This window comes from Hypanus sabinus, chromosome X1, assembly GCF_030144855.1.
Source record: "Hypanus sabinus isolate sHypSab1 chromosome X1, sHypSab1.hap1, whole genome shotgun sequence".
NCBI lineage: Eukaryota > Metazoa > Chordata > Chondrichthyes > Myliobatiformes > Dasyatidae > Hypanus > Hypanus sabinus.
The window spans coordinates 13,292,970-13,311,148 of NC_082738.1; the positions used below are offsets into that span (position 1 = coordinate 13,292,970).

The 18,179-nt window shown below is 46.9% G+C and overlaps 1 protein-coding gene across 1 annotated transcript in view; it reads left to right on the forward strand.

Annotated features, from left to right (window-relative positions):
• Positions 1-18,179, forward strand: part of LOC132384591 (bromodomain adjacent to zinc finger domain protein 2A-like) — a 181,792-nt gene that overhangs the window by 139,131 nt on the left and 24,482 nt on the right. Inside the window, exons 17-21 of the mRNA XM_059955810.1 lie at positions 5,186-5,248; positions 7,314-7,458; positions 12,167-12,765; positions 13,278-13,512; positions 17,836-17,991. Coding sequence (XP_059811793.1) covers positions 5,186-5,248; positions 7,314-7,458; positions 12,167-12,765; positions 13,278-13,512; positions 17,836-17,991 — 1,198 coding nt within the window. The remainder of the gene's footprint in view (positions 1-5,185; positions 5,249-7,313; positions 7,459-12,166; positions 12,766-13,277; positions 13,513-17,835; positions 17,992-18,179) is intronic.

The following is an 18,179-nucleotide window of genomic DNA, read 5'->3' on the forward strand; positions in this document are numbered from 1 at the left end:
TCACACACTCCCGGGGTCAGACACAGAGTGAATCTCCCTCCACACCGTCCCATCTCAAATTCCCGGGGTCAGACACAGAGTGAATCTCCGTCCACACTGTCCCATCACACACTCCCGGGGTCAGACACAGAGTGAATCTCCCTGCATACCGTCCGATCACACACTCCCGGGGTCAGACACAGAGTGAATCTCCCTCCACACCATCTCATCACACACTCCCGGGGTCAGAGACAGAGTGAATCTCCCTCCACACCGTCCCATCACACACTCCCGGGGTCATACACAGAGTGAATCTCCCTCCACACCGTCCCATCACACACTCCCTGGGTCAGACACACAGAGTGAATCTCCCTCCGCACCGTCCCATCACACATTCCCGGGGTCAGACACACAGAGTGAATCTCCCTTCACACCGTCCCATCACACATTCCCGTGGTCAGACACAGAGTGAATCTCCCTCCACACCGTCCCATCACACACTCCCGGGGTCAGACACAGAGTGAATCTCCCTCCACACCGTCCCATCACACACTCCAGGGGTCAGACACAGAGTGAATCTCCCTCCATACCGTCCCATCACACACTCCCGGGGTCAGACACAGAGTGAATCTCCCTCCACACCGTCCCATCACACACTCCAGGGGTCAGACACAGAGTGAATCTCCCTCCACACCGTCCCATCACACACTCCCGGGGTCAGACACAGAGTGAATCTCCCTCCACACCATCCCATCACAAACTCCCGTGGTCAGACACAGAGTGAATCTCCCTCCACAGCATCCCATCAGACTCTCCCGGGGTCAGACACAGAGTGAATCTCCCTCCACACCGTCCCATCTCACATTCCCGGGGTCAGACACAGAGTGAATCTCCGTCCACACCGTCCCATCACACACGCCCGGGGTCAGACACAGAGTGAATCTCCCTCCACACCGTCCCATCACACATTCCCGGGGTCAGACACAGAGTGAATCTCCGTCCACACCGTCCCATCACACACTCCCGGGGTCAGACACAGAGTGAATCTCCCTCCACACCGTCCCATCTCACATTCCCGGGGTCAGACACAGAGTGAATCTCCGTCCACACCGTCCCATCACACACTCCCGGGGTCAGACACAGAGTGAATCTCCCTGCATACCGTCCGATCACACACTCCCGGGGTCAGACACAGAGTGAATCTCCCTCCACACCATCTCATCACACACTCCCGGGGTCAGAGACAGAGTGAATCTCCCTCCACACCGTCCCATCACACACTCCCGGGGTCAGACACAGAGTGAATCTCCCTCCACACCGTTCCATCACACACTCCCTGGGTCAGACACAGAGTGAATCTCTCTCCACACCGTTCCATCATACACTCCCGGGGTCAGACACAGAGTGAATCTCTCTCCACACCGTCCCATCACACACTCCCGGGGTCACACACAGAGTGAATCTCCCTCCACACCGTCCCATCTCACATTCCCGGGGTCAGACACAGAGTGAATCTCCCTGCATACCGTCCGATCACACACTCCCGGGGTCAGACACAGAGTGAATCTCCCTCCACACCATCTCATCACACACTCCCGGGGTCAGAGACAGAGTGAATCTCCCTCCACACCGTCCCATCACACACTCCCGGGGTCATACACAGAGTGAATCTCCCTCCACACCGTCCCATCACACACTCCCTGGGTCAGACACACAGAGTGAATCTCCCTCCGCACCGTCCCATCACACATTCCCGGGGTCAGACACACAGAGTGAATCTCCCTTCACACCATCCCATCACACATTCCCGTGGTCAGACACAGAGTGAATCTCCCTCCACACCGTCCCATCACACACTCCCGGGGTCAGACACAGAGTGAATCTCCCTCCACACCGTCCCATCACACACTCCAGGGGTCAGACACAGAGTGAATCTCCCTCCACACCGTCCCATCACACACTCCAGGGGTCAGACACAGAGTGAATCTCCCTCCACACCGTCCCATCACACACTCCCGGGGTCAGACACAGAGTGAATCTCCCTCCACACCATCCCATCACAAACTCCCGGGGTCAGACACAGAGTGAATCTCCCTCCACAGCATCCCATCAGACTCTCCCGGGGCCAGACACACAGAGTGAATCTCCCTCCACACCGTCCCATCACACATTCCCGGGGTCAGACACAGAGTGAATCTCCCTCCACACCGTCCCATCACACATTCCCGGGGTCAGACACAGAGTGAATCTCCGTCCACACCGTCCCATCACACACTCCCGGGGTCAGACACAGAGTGAATCTCCCTCCACACCGTCCCATCTCACATTCCCGGGGTCAGACACAGAGTGAATCTCCGTCCACACCGTCCCATCACACACTCCCGGGGTCAGACACAGAGTGAATCTCCCTCCACACCGTCCCATCACACATTCCCGGGGTCAGACACAGAGTGAATCTCCGTCCACACCGTCCCATCACACACTCCCGGGGTCAGACACAGAGTGAATCTCCCTCCACACCGTCCCATCTCACATTCCCGGGGTCAGACACAGAGTGAATCTCCGTCCACACCGTCCCATCACACACTCCCGGGGTCAGACACAGAGTGAATCTCCCTGCATACCGTCCGATCACACACACCCGGGGTCAGACACAGAGTGAATCTCCCTCCACACCATCTCATCACACACTCCCGGGGTCAGAGACAGAGTGAATCTCCCTCCACACCGTCCCGTCACACACTCCCGGGGTCAGACATAGAGTGAATCTCCCTCCACACCGTCCCATCACACACTCCCGGGGTCAGACACAGAGTGAATCTCCCTCCACACCGTCCCATCACACACTCCCGGGGTCAGACACAGAGTGAATCTCCCTCCACACCGTCCCATCCCACAGTCCCAGGGTCAGACACAGAGTGAATCTCCCTCCACACCGTCCCATCGCACACTCCCGGGGTCAGACACAGAGTGAATCTCCCTCCACACCGTTCCATCACACACTCCCGGGGTCAGACACAGAGTGAATCTCCCTCCACACCGTCCCATCACACACTCCCGGGGTCAGACACAGAGTGAATCTCCCTCCACACCGTCCCATCACACACTCCCGGGGTCACACACAGAGTGATTCCACACCATCCCATCACATATTGCTGGTGTCAGCCACAGTGACAACCTCTCTGAACTATCCTATCTCATTCTCCTGGGGTTGGATACTCTATACACTCTCCCATTACACAAACACAGACTGATATCCTCCTACAGTGGAGACACAAGAAACTGCAGATGCTGGGCTCTGGAGAAAAGATGAGGGATTAACTCCTCTCTGTAAGGATTCACCGCCTTCATCCAGTTTCTCTGCCTCTGCCACATGCGCTGTGAAGATGAGGTCCTCCATTCCAGAACATCTGAAATGTCCTCCTTTCCAAGAATCATGTCCTCCCTTCTACTGTGCTCTCACTTGCTGCTCCTCTATTTCTTACACACTCTGCTATGACCCCACCACCCCTCTAGCCAGCAGAGATAAGTTTCCTTGATCCTTGTCTTTCAGCTGAGCATCTGCATGCAGCACCTCACCCTTCGTCACTTCTTCCAGCCACCTTTCCCTTTCTGCCTTCTGCCCTCTCTGTGTGGTCCACTCATGTAAGCATAGGAGGTGCAACACTTGTTCTTACGCCTCCTCCTTACCTCCACTCGGGGACCTGAAAGCCCTTCTAGGTGAGGCAAATATTCACACGCACCTCCTCCAGCTCCATCTACGGGTGCTCCCGATGTGGCCGCTTATATATCGATTTGTAGAACATCTGTGTTCTTTGCAAATGGCCATCCCAAGGTCTAAGTTCAACTCGCCTTCCTATTCCCACACACACCCAGGACATGTTTTAGATACTGCAAAACCCTGTCTACCTTGTTCCGTCACAGATTCCCAGGGCAGGGACAGTAGAGATTTGATACAAAGTAAAGCCCCCTCACTGTTCTATCCATACACTCCCAGGGCAGAGATAACACAGATCAAATGCAGAATAAAGCTCCCTCTATACCTTCACATCAAGTATTGCAAGTGCAGGTTAAGTATGGGCCTGGACAAAGTGAAGCTCCCTCACACTGTAACGTTGTACAATTACAAGGCAGGGACAGCACAGTTTCGATATGCTATAAAGACTCTCCCTAAGTTGTCAACACAAACTTTTAGGACATTCCTTGTTGGACCTATGCTATAATTTTCCCACTTGGACCGTTATCCTTTGTGCTTCATAAATTGCCTTTGGACCAAAAGAGTATAAGACATAAGAACAGAATTAGGCCATTTGGTCCATCAAGTCTGCTCCACAATTTGATCATGGCTGATCTATTTCCCCCTTCAAACCCATTCTCCTGCCTCCTCTCCATAACCTTTGACATCCTTACTAATCAACAAACTATCACCCTCCACTTTAAATACACCCAAAGACTTGACCTGCACATCTGTCTGTGGAAATGAACCCGACAGACTCACCACCCTCTGGCTAAAGAGCTTCCTTCTCATCTCTGTTCTAGAGGGATGTCCTTCCATTCTGAGACCGTGTCCTCTGGTCCTAAACTCTCTTACTATAGGAAACATCCTCTCTACATCCACACTATCTAGGCCTTTCAGTATTTGCTCGGCTTCATTGAGATTCTTCCCTCGTTCTTCTAAACTCCAATGAGCACAGATCCAGAGTCATCAAACACTCCTCATGGATTAACTCTTTCATTCCTGGATCATCCTTGTAAACCTCCTGGACCCTCTCCAATGTCAGCACACCCTTCCTTAGATAAGGGGCCCAAAACTGCCCACAATACTCCAAGTGAGGCCTCACCAGAGTCTTATACAGCGTCAGCATTACATCCTTGCCTTTGTATTGTATTCCTCTCGATATGGATGCTAATACTGCACTTCCCTTCCTTACCACCAGCTCAACATGCGAGTTAACCTTCAGGGAATCCTGCATTAGGATGCCCACCTCTCTTCGTGCCTCCCCCTCTCCCTCCTTTGACGCTCAGTTGGGCAGTGTGCATGGTAAATGGCTTGGGCTCCTGGACATAGATTTCATACGGTATAGAGAAGAAGAAGGGCTGAAGATAAACAAACGCGAACCTTTAGCACTGTGATTGCTTCTCAAACATATGCATACGATGGTGTGAACATTTATTCCTGCTTAAATGTCTGTGTTCCCTATCCCAGGAGTACGAACAGCCGTGTACCAGTGTGTCTGAACTAAGCTGTCAGATTGAGAAGCTCAGTAAGGTACGTGAACATCCTCAGCACTGGATCAGTTGTCTCTTTTACGGTAGCGTAGCTGTTAGCACAGCGCTACTAAAGCTATAGGCGTTTCAGAGTTCAGACTTCAATTCCACTGCTGTTCTGTAAGGAGTCTCTTAAGTCCTTGCTGTGGAATGCGTGAGTTTTCCCCCCACACTCCAAAGACGTACCAGGTAGGTTAATTGGTCACTGTAAATTGTCCCCTGGTTAGGTTGGGGTTAAATTGGGGTGGCATGGCTCGAAGGGGCAGAAAGGTGTGCTTCACACGGTATTGTTAAGTAAGCAAATCAATCTGTGTCTCTGTTCCACAGTTTTCATATGAGCAATGTGATTTAATCTCAAACTCTTGCTTGCTCTATCTTATAATGTTCATTAAAGGCATATAATTTGCCCTTGAAACTACTTACAGACTCTGCTTTGTTGAATTGAGCATTCTAGACCCTAAGATCCCAGCCAGTAAACTAACATCAACATTTATCGTTCGCTGATCAGGTCAACTGTCAGCCTTCAAAAAGCAGAGATTTTCCAGCAAAGCTGCCCTTTGTAACAGTAATGACCAAGTTGTCCTCCATTGATTCTGCATCATTATAATGGGGGCCTCAAAAGTTTACCCAGTATCCCAGCTGCATCCCAAGGCTTTGGGATATCACTTGTGTCTTTCTTTTATTCCTTGGACCTAAAACTGAAGTTTGTTCCTTTTTTTTTCTCTGCCTTGTAAGTTTAATAAACACAAGAGATTCTGCAGATGCTGGAAATCTGAGCAACACACACAAAATGCTGGAGGAACTCAGCAAGTCGGGCAGCATCTGTGGCAGGGGTTCCCAACCAGAGGGGTCCATGGATCCCTCGGTTAATGGTAAATCATCTGGGAACCCCTGATCTATGGAGAGGAATAAACAGTTGATGTTCTGAGCTGAGATATTTCATCAGACTTAAAAGGGAAGGGGCAGAAGCCAGAATAGGAGGTGGGGGAGGAGAAGCGCTACACACTGGCAAGTGATAGGTGAGAGCAGGTGAGGGGAAAGGTGGATGGGGCAGGGGGGATGAACTAAGAAGCTGGGAGATGATAAGTGGAAGATTTAAAGGACTGAAGAAGGAGTCTGATTGGAGAGGACAGTGGACCATGGAAGAAAGGGGAGAGGGGCACCAGAGGAGGTGTTTGGCGGGTGAGAGGGAAACCAGAATGAGGAATAGAAAAAGAGAAGGGGGAAGGTGGGGAAGAAGGGGAAGAAATTAGCGGAAATTAGAGAAATTGATGTTCAAGCTGTCTTCCCGTATCTCATACTCATTACTGCGATGTCAAATCATAAGCAACTTTGTTCTTTTTCACTCAGTTGTCAATCCAGATCATTTGGGTAATAACGTGAATGAGAATACACCTGACACACAACCACTGCTCACAATATTGCTCCAGACCCAGGCCTTTATCCCTCTATTTTGATTTTAGCACACTGGCCATCTATGTCTTTCAAGCAGCTATTTACTGTATGGTTATATTTAGTGTAATGAGCCAAAAGGATGCTTCACAGGAGTGTAATGAACCGAGATTTGTTCAGGAAGGTTATCAAACACCGGGCCAAAAAGGAGACCTTACACATGGGGAGAAGGATGGTGGCAGGACTGAAGAAAAGGTTGGCCAACAGAGGACATCTTAAGCAAGGCTGAAAGTTTTTTAAATTCCGGCTTAAATAGGAGCAAATGTGGGTTAGCAAGCACAGAGCTGATGGTGACAGTTGAGTTAAGACACAGGCAGCAGAGTATGGGAGATCTGAATTTACTGAGAGTTGAGATTTCACTGGCCAGGAGTGTGTTAATTCCATGTGCCATATTCAAGAGGCTCTTAAAAGCTCTTGCCTTCTGCATATATTCAGCAGGTGTCTTGCCAATGTTCCCCAGACGTGCACCCCTTGAATTTGATCACTTTTGCCTCCAGACTGCTCTCTCCACCTTGTGAAATGTTCAGTTATATTGCCTTTGAGTACGTTGGAGCTCAATAGCACTGTTTGTCATTAATGTTTAGTAACCATTGCTTCATTATTTGTTTCCATAGCGACAAATCTATTTTGCACGGAAGCTGCTTCAATTCTCCCAGAAACTACGTGCCTTGTTATTGGGGCGGGACCGCTTCAGGCGTCGCTACTGGGTTTTTCCTCACCTTAGTGGCGTGTTCGTGGAAGGCTCTGAGGAGTTAGCGGGTAAGGCTCACAGTCCCGACACTTGTGTGAAAATGGTCCAGTCCCAGAGTTCCAGGGAGGCGTCTGACCTTGACACGCAGAACACTGGAAGCAAAGAATGCCATTGAGTCACTTTTCCCTTTTTCTCCTTCCTACTGTGTTTCTGTACTTGCATATTAACTTTCAGTGAAATGTGTGTAGGAAAACCCAGGTCCTTATGAACACCAACACCTTTCAGTTCCTCAATATTAAAAAAAGTACTTCGTTTCTGTTTTTTCCTACCAAAGTGAATCTCAATTCCATACTGTCTTGCATTTGCCAACTTCTTGTCCATTCACTTAATCTGCATCTCCTAAGCTATTTTCAGTCTTTAGAGAAATCCCTATTGAATTCATGTGCAGATGCTGGAAATCTAAAATAAAACCAGAAAATGGTGAAAGAGTTCAGCTGGTCAGGAAGCATCTATGGAAAAAGAAACAGTTAACTGTTCCCTTTCCTCAGATGCTGCTGAGTTTTTCCAGCATTTTCTGTTTTTATATCATATTATGATCACTATTCCCTTATCCTCTAAATCATAAACTATTAGTTGATGCTCTCTATAATTTCCCACCAAAATCCATTATTGCATTAGCCCTGTTTCACCCCGTTGACTAGTCTTCTCCCGTGTTCCCCCACTAATGATAAGGGGTGATTGCCTCAGAAGCTAGTAGCATCATACTCGACTCCAGAGATTCCTTTCCATTCTAGCAGTGTAATAACTGGCAGATGCAGTCTCTTTAAGGCCACCACCTATTACGGGTTTATAGCCCAAAGTGTGTTGGCAGATTCCTCTGCAGCAGTAAGCCTGGCTCTGAGATGAATTGTGTCAGAATGTGCCCTGGCTCAAGGTCGAAGGAACAGTAGGCCTGGGATCCAGTAATTTTTCTGAATCTCCACATGTCAGACATTTATTTCCTCAGGGTATGGAAGTCCAAAACCTAGGGGCATCAGGTTGGGGCGAGGGGAAAGATTTAAAAGAGACATGAGGGGTGAATTTTTCATGCAGAGGGTGGTGACGAGCTGCCAGAGGAAGTGGTTGAGGCAGGTACAATCGTATCATTAAGAAACTCTTGGATGAGTACGCAGAGGAGCCCTGTATCTTAGAGGGATATGGGCCAAATACAGGAAACTGGGACCAGCTCAGTGGGCACCATGAAACTTGGCTAAAGGATGGCTGCCATTGGGAGCTGAACGTCCAAGGATATACAGTTAGTAGGGAGAGGGGGTGGTGTGGCCCTGTGTATAAGAAATAATGTTAAATCATTAGAAAAGGATGACATAGGATCAGAAGGTGTAGACAAGGGTAAAAGGACCCTAATGGCAGTTGTATACAGGCCTCCAAACAGCAGCCGGGATGTGGATTGCAAATTACAGCAGCAGATAGAAAAGGTGTGTCAGAAGGGTAATGTCATGATAATCGTTGAGGGTTCTGACATGAAAGTGGATTGGGAAAACCAGGCCAGTACTGGACCTCAAGAGAGAGAATTTGTAGAATGTCTAAGGGATGACTTCTTAGAACAGCTTCTGGTTGAGTCCACTAAGGGATCAGCTGTACTGGATTGGGTGTTGTGCAATGATCCAGCGGTGATAAGAGAGCTTAAGGTTAAGGAACCCTTAGGGAACAGTGATCACAATATGATTGAGTTCACTTTGAAATTTGAGGAGAAACTAAATTCCAATGTGTTCGTATTTCAGTGAAATAAAGGAAATTACAATGGCATGAGAGGGGAACTGGCCAAGGCTGACTGGAAAGGGACACTAGCGGGAAGGACAGCAGAGCAGCAATGGCTGGAGTTTCTGTGAAAAATGAGGGAAGTGCAAGACAGATATATTCCAAATAAGAAGAAATTTTCGAATGGAAAAAGGACACTGCTGTGGCTGACAAGTGAAGTCAGAGCCAAAGTAAAGGCAAAAGAGAGGGCATACAAGCAAGGCAGAGCTAGTGGGAAGATAGAGGATTGTGAAGCTTTTTAAAAACTTGCAGAAGGAAACTAAGGTCATACAGAAGGAAAAGATGAATTATGAGAGGAAGCTGGCGACTAATATCAAAGAAGATACTAAAAACATTTTTAAGTATATAAAGGGCAAAAGAGAGTCAAGGGTAGATATAGGGCCAATACAAACTGACGCCAGAGATGTTGTAATGAGAGATGCAGAGATGGCAGAGGAACTGAATGCGTATTTTGCATCAGTCTTCACAGTGGAAGACATCTGCAGTATACCGGACATTCAAGAGTGTCAGGGAAGTGAAGTTTGTACAGTGAAAATTACAACTGAGAAGGAGCTCAGGAAGCTTAATGGTCTGAGGGTGGATAAATCTCCTGGACCTGATGGAATGCACCCTTGGGTTCTGAAGGAAGTAGCTGGAGAGATTGATGAGGCATTAACAATGATCTTTCAAGAATTGATAGATTCTGGCATTGTACCGGATGACTGGAAAATTGCAAATGTTACTCCACTATTTAAGAAGGGTGGGAGGCAGCAGAAAGGAAACTATAGACCTGTTAGCCTGACATCAATGCTTGGGAAGTTGCTGGAATCGATTGTTAGGGATGAGATTATGGCGTACCTGGAGGCACATGACAAGATAGGTCAAAGCCAACATGGTTTCCTGAAAGGAAGTTCCTGCTCGACAAACCTACTACAATTCTTTGAGGAAATTACAAGCAGGGTAGACAAAGGAGATGCAGTAGACATGGTGTACTTGGATTTTCAGAAGGCCTTTGACAAAGTGCTGTACATGAGGCTGCTTAGCAAGGTAAGAGCCCATGAAATTACAGGGGAGTTACTAGCATGGGTGGAGCATTAACTGATCAGCAGAAAACAGAGAGTGGGAATAAAGGGATCCTATTCTGTCTGGCTGTCGGTTACCAGTGGAGTTCCACAGGGGTCAGTGTTGGGACTGCTGCTTTTTACGATGCATGTCAATGATTTGGACTATGGGATTAATTGATTTGTGGCTATATTTGCCGATGATACAAAGATAGGTAGAGGAGCAGGTAGTGTTGAAGAAACAGGGAGCCTTCAGAGAGACTTAGATGGTTTAGGGGAATGGGCAAAGAAGTGGCAAATGAAATACAATGTTGGAAAGTGTATGGTCACGAACTTTGGTGGAAGAAATAAACAGGCAGACTATTATTCAGATGGGGAGAGAATTCAAAATGCAGAGGTGCAAAGGGACTTGGGAGTCCTTGTGCAGGATACCTAAAGATTAACCTCCAGGTTGAGTCGGTTGTGAAGAAGGCAAATGCAATATTGACATTCATTTCTAGAGGTATAGAATACAAGAGCAGGGATGTGATGTTGAGGCTCTATAAGGCACTGGTGAGACCACACTTGGAGTATTGTGTGCAGTTTTGGGCTCCTTATTTTAGAAAGGATATACTGACATTGGAGATGGTTCAGAGACGATTCACAAGAATGATTCCAGGAATGAAAGGGTTACCGTATGAGGAACATCTGGCAGCTGGAGAACTGTATTCCCTGGAGTTCAGGAGAATGAAGGGGATCTCATAGAAACATTCCAAATGTTAAAAGGCCTGAACAGATTAGATATGGCACAGTTATTTCCCATGGTAGGGGAGTCCAGGACAAGAGGGCACAACTTCAGGATTGAAGTTCGTCCATTTAGAACAGAGATGCAGAGAAATTACTTTAGTCAGAGGGTGGTAAATCTGTGGAATTTGTTGCCACGAGCGGCTGTGGAGGCCAAGTCATTGGGTGCATTTAAGGCAGATAGATAGGTTCTTGATTAGCCAGGGCATCAAAGGGTAGGGGGTGAAGGCAGGGAATGGGGATGACTGGAAGAATTGGATCAGCCCATGATTGAATGGCAGAGCTGGCTTGATGGACCGAATAGCCTACTTCTGCTCCTATATCTTCTGGTCTAGTGTTTGGCATGGATTAGTTGGGCTGGAGGTCCTGTATCAGTGTCGGTATTGCTCAATGACTGAAGCAGAGTTAGGGGCACAGTTCAGAAGTCTGCTTGGAAATACAATTAAAACATGACCTGACCTCAGCTATTCAGAACCTTGCTCGAAAGTGAGCACTTATTTTTTTCCTAACCTGGCCTGAACCTGGCACGTATAATCCAGAGGCTTGGATCATTAATGGCTTGGGAGAGAGCCAGGCGTGAAAGTGCTATGTTACCGTTCTGATAATCCAGAGGCTTGGATCATTAACCAGCTGTGAAGTGTAAATTCAAATACTGAAGTAAATCTGGAGTGGAATGCTTGTGTCAGTAATGGTGACCCTGAAACTTCAGGGAGCTCGATGGAGTTACAGTAATAACAGAAACAGGCCGCCCAGCCCACCACATCCCTAATCCCACTCACCTGCAATAGTTGAATCATGCTAATGGTCCAGAAAGACCGACTGCTCAATGTTAAGAGGAAACAAATAAAACTACAAGTGCTGAACTGCAACATAAACGTAAATGCTGGAAAAACTCAGCTAGTCAGACATGATCTGTGAAAAGAGAAAATAGTCAATGTTTCAGGTCAGAGTCCCTCAAAACTGAGGAAGAGCCCCTGATCTGAAGTGTTAACTGTTCTCTTTTCTACACAGATTGTTAAGTCCTTCCAGCGTTTTCTGTTTTTGATGTGGTTCAACACGTTAAAGTTAATATGGACATTAAGCACTATGAAACTCATTCTAACGCTGATGAAGTCTTGTTGTTGCTCTCCACCAGCCGCTGAAGAGGGGGACATGGATAAGAGCCAGCGCCAGTCTCTGGAGACGGCCCCAGCTGAAGTGCAGGGGGCAGGTGCACTGAGTGCGAAGGCCAGCACTCTGGTTACGCCAAAGGATGAGCCGCGGGGCAAGTGCGAGGCCAGTGTGGCCGCCGCAGAGAGCGCAGAGCAGCAGCGGGCCATTGCAAGACACTGCAGTGCTCTGCAGCAGGAGGTGCCTCACTCGAACCTTGAGCACCTGACTGTGTTTTTAGCGTGGCTGGGCGTCCTGCAGAATTCTGTGTCCGACCTCTCCACCTCGAGTCCTCAGTGTAGCACCAGCAAAGACAAACTGGCGGCTTTCTCCCCCGAGGTCCTGCTAGCCAGCAACCGCAAGCTGTTCGACCTCAGCGTCCCAAACTCGGAGCAGAAGGTCAAGGACTGCGCTGAGAAGCAAGGGCAGTGGTTCAGCCTTCTCCCCAGGAGTCCCTGTGACACCTCTTCTGTTATCCAGCTCCCAGCTTCTCCACAGCCAGCACTGCAGCATCAGTGCCAGTCAGTGCCCTCCGATCCGAGTGGACTGGACCGTGGTCCGCTGGGGCCACCTGCCGCTGCACAGGTACGTGTCTTCGATGGGGGAGGCAAGGAGCGAGGTGGATCTTAAACTCTGATATTGGAAGCATCCGCGTGGTCGGGTTGGCTGCATTCTGCACCCTGAATCTTGGCAGATATCTGACGATGTGCCAGGTGTGGGCTGCCTCGGTCCGGTTAGAGACGTGCCCAGACATCAGAATGGTATAGGAATTGCAATAACTGCAGTTTCTGAAAACCTGAGATAAAAACAGAGAAGGGTGGGAAGACTCGGCAGGTCAGTCAGCATCTGTGGAGTGAGAAAGACACTTCAGGCTAAAAAGAAACAGTTAACATTTCTGTGGAAAAAGAAACAGTTAACATTTCAGGTATCAAGCTGAAATATGAATCAAAATGGAAAATACTGGAAACACTTAGCACGTCAGGCAGCATCTGCGGGAAGCGAAGCAGTTAATGTTTCAGGTCTGGGACCATAACGTTTTGATTCATGCTTTGGGTCTGTTTGTTGCTCACTTCATCCGCCTTTCCTCTGTTTTGCAGCCATCTATGGAGACTCCATTTGACACACAGTTCATAGACTCTCTGATCCTTGATCTTGCTTCTGGGTCCTCCGAATCTGCCTTTCCACAAACTAACACCCCCGTGACCAAACTTCATCCGGCTGAAGGCCCTCCTCCGGCTGAGAATCCACGGCAATGGATATCTAAACGCCGTGGGCGGCCGTCAAAGTTGCAGAAGGAGTCTAATCAGTGCCAATTGAAACCAATTCCAGCAGGTGAGATTGCTTGGGAATATTGGCACTCGTACCCGTCAAGGTGTGTTAGGAGGGAAGGGTCACACTACTCCAGGTGTGGAAAATAGCTCAGGAAATCTCTTTGTTCTTGTTCTTCATCTAACCTTTAACAAGAAAATCCACAGTTTAAAAAATCCCACAAGGCTGTTGTATAAAAAGTGATCATATTCCCCCAACATTACCAAGTTTCATCATTTCTACAAGTTATGAGTCTTGTATTAACGTAAATTGAACCCATCTACCTGTGAATACTTCAGTATTACCCACATCCATTAAGATACCCCCACGACTATTCTCCCTCTTTAACTCAACCCAAGCTGGCTCTGTTTGTGCAAGTGATGAATAGTTAAGGTGCATTTTAATTTTGGTGCAGAAGCAGTGTCATGAACACTGGGCTATCTGTTGATTGATGGCTCTTGACATTAAATTGCAGCCTTTACTTACTTGCAGTCACTTGTCGATGAAAATAAATCTTAGTTTCCCTAAAATGACAGAAAATGTGCTGAGGACCAAAAAGCTACAGTACCAGGTAGTCATTAACCAATCAATCGATATGATAAAATGCTGCTATTAAGCCACACTCTTTGGCTAATGAGTCCACATGATATGTGTAATTTTCCATGTCTCTATTCTAACATTAACAGGAGAATGGGACAAAGGCAGGGGATCTATTATCTGCAATTACCACTATTGAGGTTAAGGTTGAAACTTACAATCTAATTGTAGCCATCAGTGTTAATCAAATTACTTAAGTACCTTGAGCATGCAGCACCACCACAGGACATCCCAAAGCATCTCACAGGCGAGGAGGCACTTTTTGGTGTGTTGTCAACCAACTGGTGCCCATCAAACTCTCACAGACAGCACCATGACGGTATCATGGTGACTGAAATGCAAAATATTGCAGCAGCTTGAATGTGAGGTAAAAACTCAGCAGGTCAGGCAGCATCTATGGAGAGAGAAAATCAATGACAATACCTGACCTGTTCAGTGTTCTAGCTTGTTTTTTTTTATTATTTCCACTTCTCTGATGTTGGTTAGAGAAGTTGGCCCCAGGACACTGGGATGAACTCTAATGCCTGTCTTAGAAATAATGTTTCACACTCCCTCATCTCTTCCTGACAGTTTAGTATTTCATCCAAAAGATAGTCCCTCTAACAGCCTTCGCCCCCCAACCTTAGCAGGGGATTTGACCTCTTAACCTCTGCAGTGGGATTTAAATCAAAGGTTCTTTTTCAACTTCTTTGTATGCAATTCCCAGTTCAACTTTCTTTCATAAATTGTTGCTTATGTTTCTTTTATATACAGCGCCTTGGAAAAAATATCCAGCCCCCAACCCTTTGTTCACATAAATGAGTATTACAACCAGAGATTTTGATCAATTTAACTGAGAATTTATATTTGTGCTCCTTTTTTTCATCATAGAACCCAAAAAAACAGGGGAAATTGTAAAACATAAAAAACTAACTAAAAATTCAAAAAATGAAATGTCAGCAGTTCAAAAAGTATTCATCCCCCTTTGCTCAGTACTTATTTGAACCACTTTGTGCAGTTGTTACAGCCAGTGGTCTTTTTGAATAAGTCTGTATTAGCTTTGCCCAATGTGATGGAGCAAGACTTGCCCATTCCTCCTTGCAAAATTACTTAAGCTGTGCCAGGTTTATATTAAAAAAGGACCTATCTAGTGCTTTCCTGGCATATATGATGAATAAACTCTTCTCTGGCTTCTAGCTGGGTAAAAGTATCAATTTTAACCAATATTTTGACGTTTCATGAAGATGGCAGAGTTTGTTATCAAAACCTTGGCTAAAATTGGTACTTGTACCTGGCTGGAAGTCCAAGAAGAGTTTATTCGTGTGCCAGGCTAGCTAGAGAGCGGTGGTGGGTGGCAATCTTGAGATCCTGACAGAGATGTTCAGTCGGGCCTCTGATTGAGCCACTCAAAGACTTCAATTTTCTTCATTTGAAGTCAGTCCATGGTTGCTCTGGCAGTGTGTTTTGGACTGTTGGCCTGCTGAAAGATGAACTTCCTCCCCAGTTTAAGCTTTCTAGCAGAGGCTAGCAAGGTTTTATCCAGGATCTCTCTGTATTTAGCAGCATCCATCTTTTCATCAATCCTGACCAGATTTCCAGTGCTTGCTGCTGAAAAGCACCCCCATTGCATGATGCCACCTCCACCATTCTTTACAGTAGCGGGAGTGCTACCTGGCTGATGTGTAGAATTAGATTTATGCCACATGTACAGCAAGAGGGCACAGTCTCAGGATAGAGGGGTGCCCTTTCAAAACAGAGATGTGGAGAAATTTCTTTAGCCAAAGAGTGGTGAATTTGTGGAATTTGTTGCCACGTGCAGCTGGGGAGCCCAGGACGTTGGGTGTATTTAAGGCAGAGGTTGATAGGTTCCTGATTGGACATGGCATCAAAGGTTACGGGGAGAAGGCTGGGAACTGGGGTTGAGGAGGAGATAGAAAAAAGGATCAGCCATGATTGAATGGCGGAGCAGATTCAATGGGCCAGATGGCCTAATTCTGCTTCTATGTCTTATGGTCTTAGTGTTGAGGACAAAAATTTCCAGTTTGATCTCATCCCATTCCAGCAGGCACTTTTTACAAAGCAAGTATGGTCTTTTCTTTACTCCACTTTGATAAGAATGATTAGCTTCATTCTCTAAAGCAGCCAAACTCAGAGCTATGCACGAAGCCCACCATTGCAGAACAATGTTGTTAGAACGCCCTCTATTGGATGTCAGTGGTAATGCAGCACTCCAACATGGTGCCAGGCATATTTGTGTGGTAAATCCACCCACTTAATATCCATTTAGTATTTCCTATCAAGTAAAATGTGGCTTTGGCTTTTAGAAGATTATTTCTAACAGAAATAAATATTTAGTGTTCTGAGGAACCACAGTAGGACCATGTGGAATATCACTATTTCTGGCTGAACACCCAGCAGTATTTGTGTCTCATTTAAACACTTTGAAGCATCAACATGAAAACCCGAAGAAATGAAGACACTTGTAGGTGTAATATCAAACATCCATTTAGAGTCTCTGTGAACACTATTCTGTGCCAGAAATAGGTTTTCACGTCTCTATGAAACGCCACTTTTGCTGGATTAAAAACTGGATAAATATTTAGCCGGTGTTAGTCAATAGAACACAGGAAAGTGCAGCATGGCACAGGCCATTCGGCCCATGATGTTGTGCTGATCTTCTAACCTACTCCAAGGTCAATCTAACCCTTCCCTCCCACAGAGCCCTCCATTTTGCTCTTGTTCATGTGCTTATTTAAGAGTCTTTTAAGTGTTCCTAATGTATCTGCCTCTACCACCCCCAACAGTGCATTGCATGCACATACTCTCTCTCTCTCTCTCTCTCTCTCTCTGTGTATATATTTTAAAAAAACTGCCTCTGACATCTCTCCTAAGCCAACATTAAAAGTATGACCTCTCATATTAGCCATTACTGCCCTGGGAAAAAGGTGCTGGCTGTCCACTCTGTCTAACACATGTCACACGTACATTGAAATATAGAGTGAAATGTGTCATTTGCAACAGTGCAAGGATGTGCTAGTGGCAGCTCATGAGTGTCGCCACGCTTCTGGCGCCAAAACAGCATGTTCACAACATACTAACCCTAATCTGTGTGTCTTTGGACTGTGGGAGGAAACAGGAGCACCCGAAGGAAACACACACGGTCACAGGGAGAACATACAAACTCCTTACAGACAGCAGCAGGATCTCTGCCTCTTATCATCTTATCCACCTCTATCTAGCCGCCTGTCAACCCCCTCTGCTCCAAAGGGAAAAGCCCTAGCATGTAGGGCTGTTGGTGAGTGATTTGGGATAAAGATTTGTTTGTCAACTCAAGGAGCCAGAACTGGCACAATGAGTTGAATGTCCTTCTTCACAGCTGTCTAAATTGTATGTGTGCAAGATCGTCTCTCCTGCAGCCAATAAACTTAGTTTGTTTCTGATGTCCAAACTGCCTGTAACAATGACGCTGTCATTCCTAATCTCACTTGAAAATACATTATCTCCGCATGGTCCTTATTTCTCTAGCTGGTAACAGTCAATAATCAAACTACTTAAGAATTGGCACAACTTAATCAGCCCAATATGTGAAGGCATTAGTGTCAGCCTGTCACACGCCTGGACAGCTGCTTTTGGTTTTGCAAGCCAGTTTGCTTACCGTGCCTGCAAGCCTTGGAGTTGGACAGTTGCGTCTCAGTGCTCGTGCCAGGATCAGAGGGGCACAGGTCTGGAGCTGCACTCGTCACTAATCACGTGATCTTATGTCTTTTGTAGAGATGCAGAAAGGCTGGTGGCACATTGACAGCCTGGAGGAACTGAACTGCCTGCTCAAAGCGCTTCATCCACGGGGTATCCGAGAAAAGGCCTTACACAAACAGCTCCTTAAGCACATGGACTACGTTAATCAAGCCTGCATGAGAGACAAAAGGGGTAGGGCTCTGTGGCTGTGAATGCTGTAGCGGATTGTACAAATCTGTACCAAAATAATTCATACAAACGGAGAGATTTACTCTTGACAGTAAACAAGGTGACATTATTTTCAAGGCAAGAGCATAGAGCACAGAACAATACAGCATGGGAATCTGAAGCTAACCATGATGCTAATTTAAACAAATTTT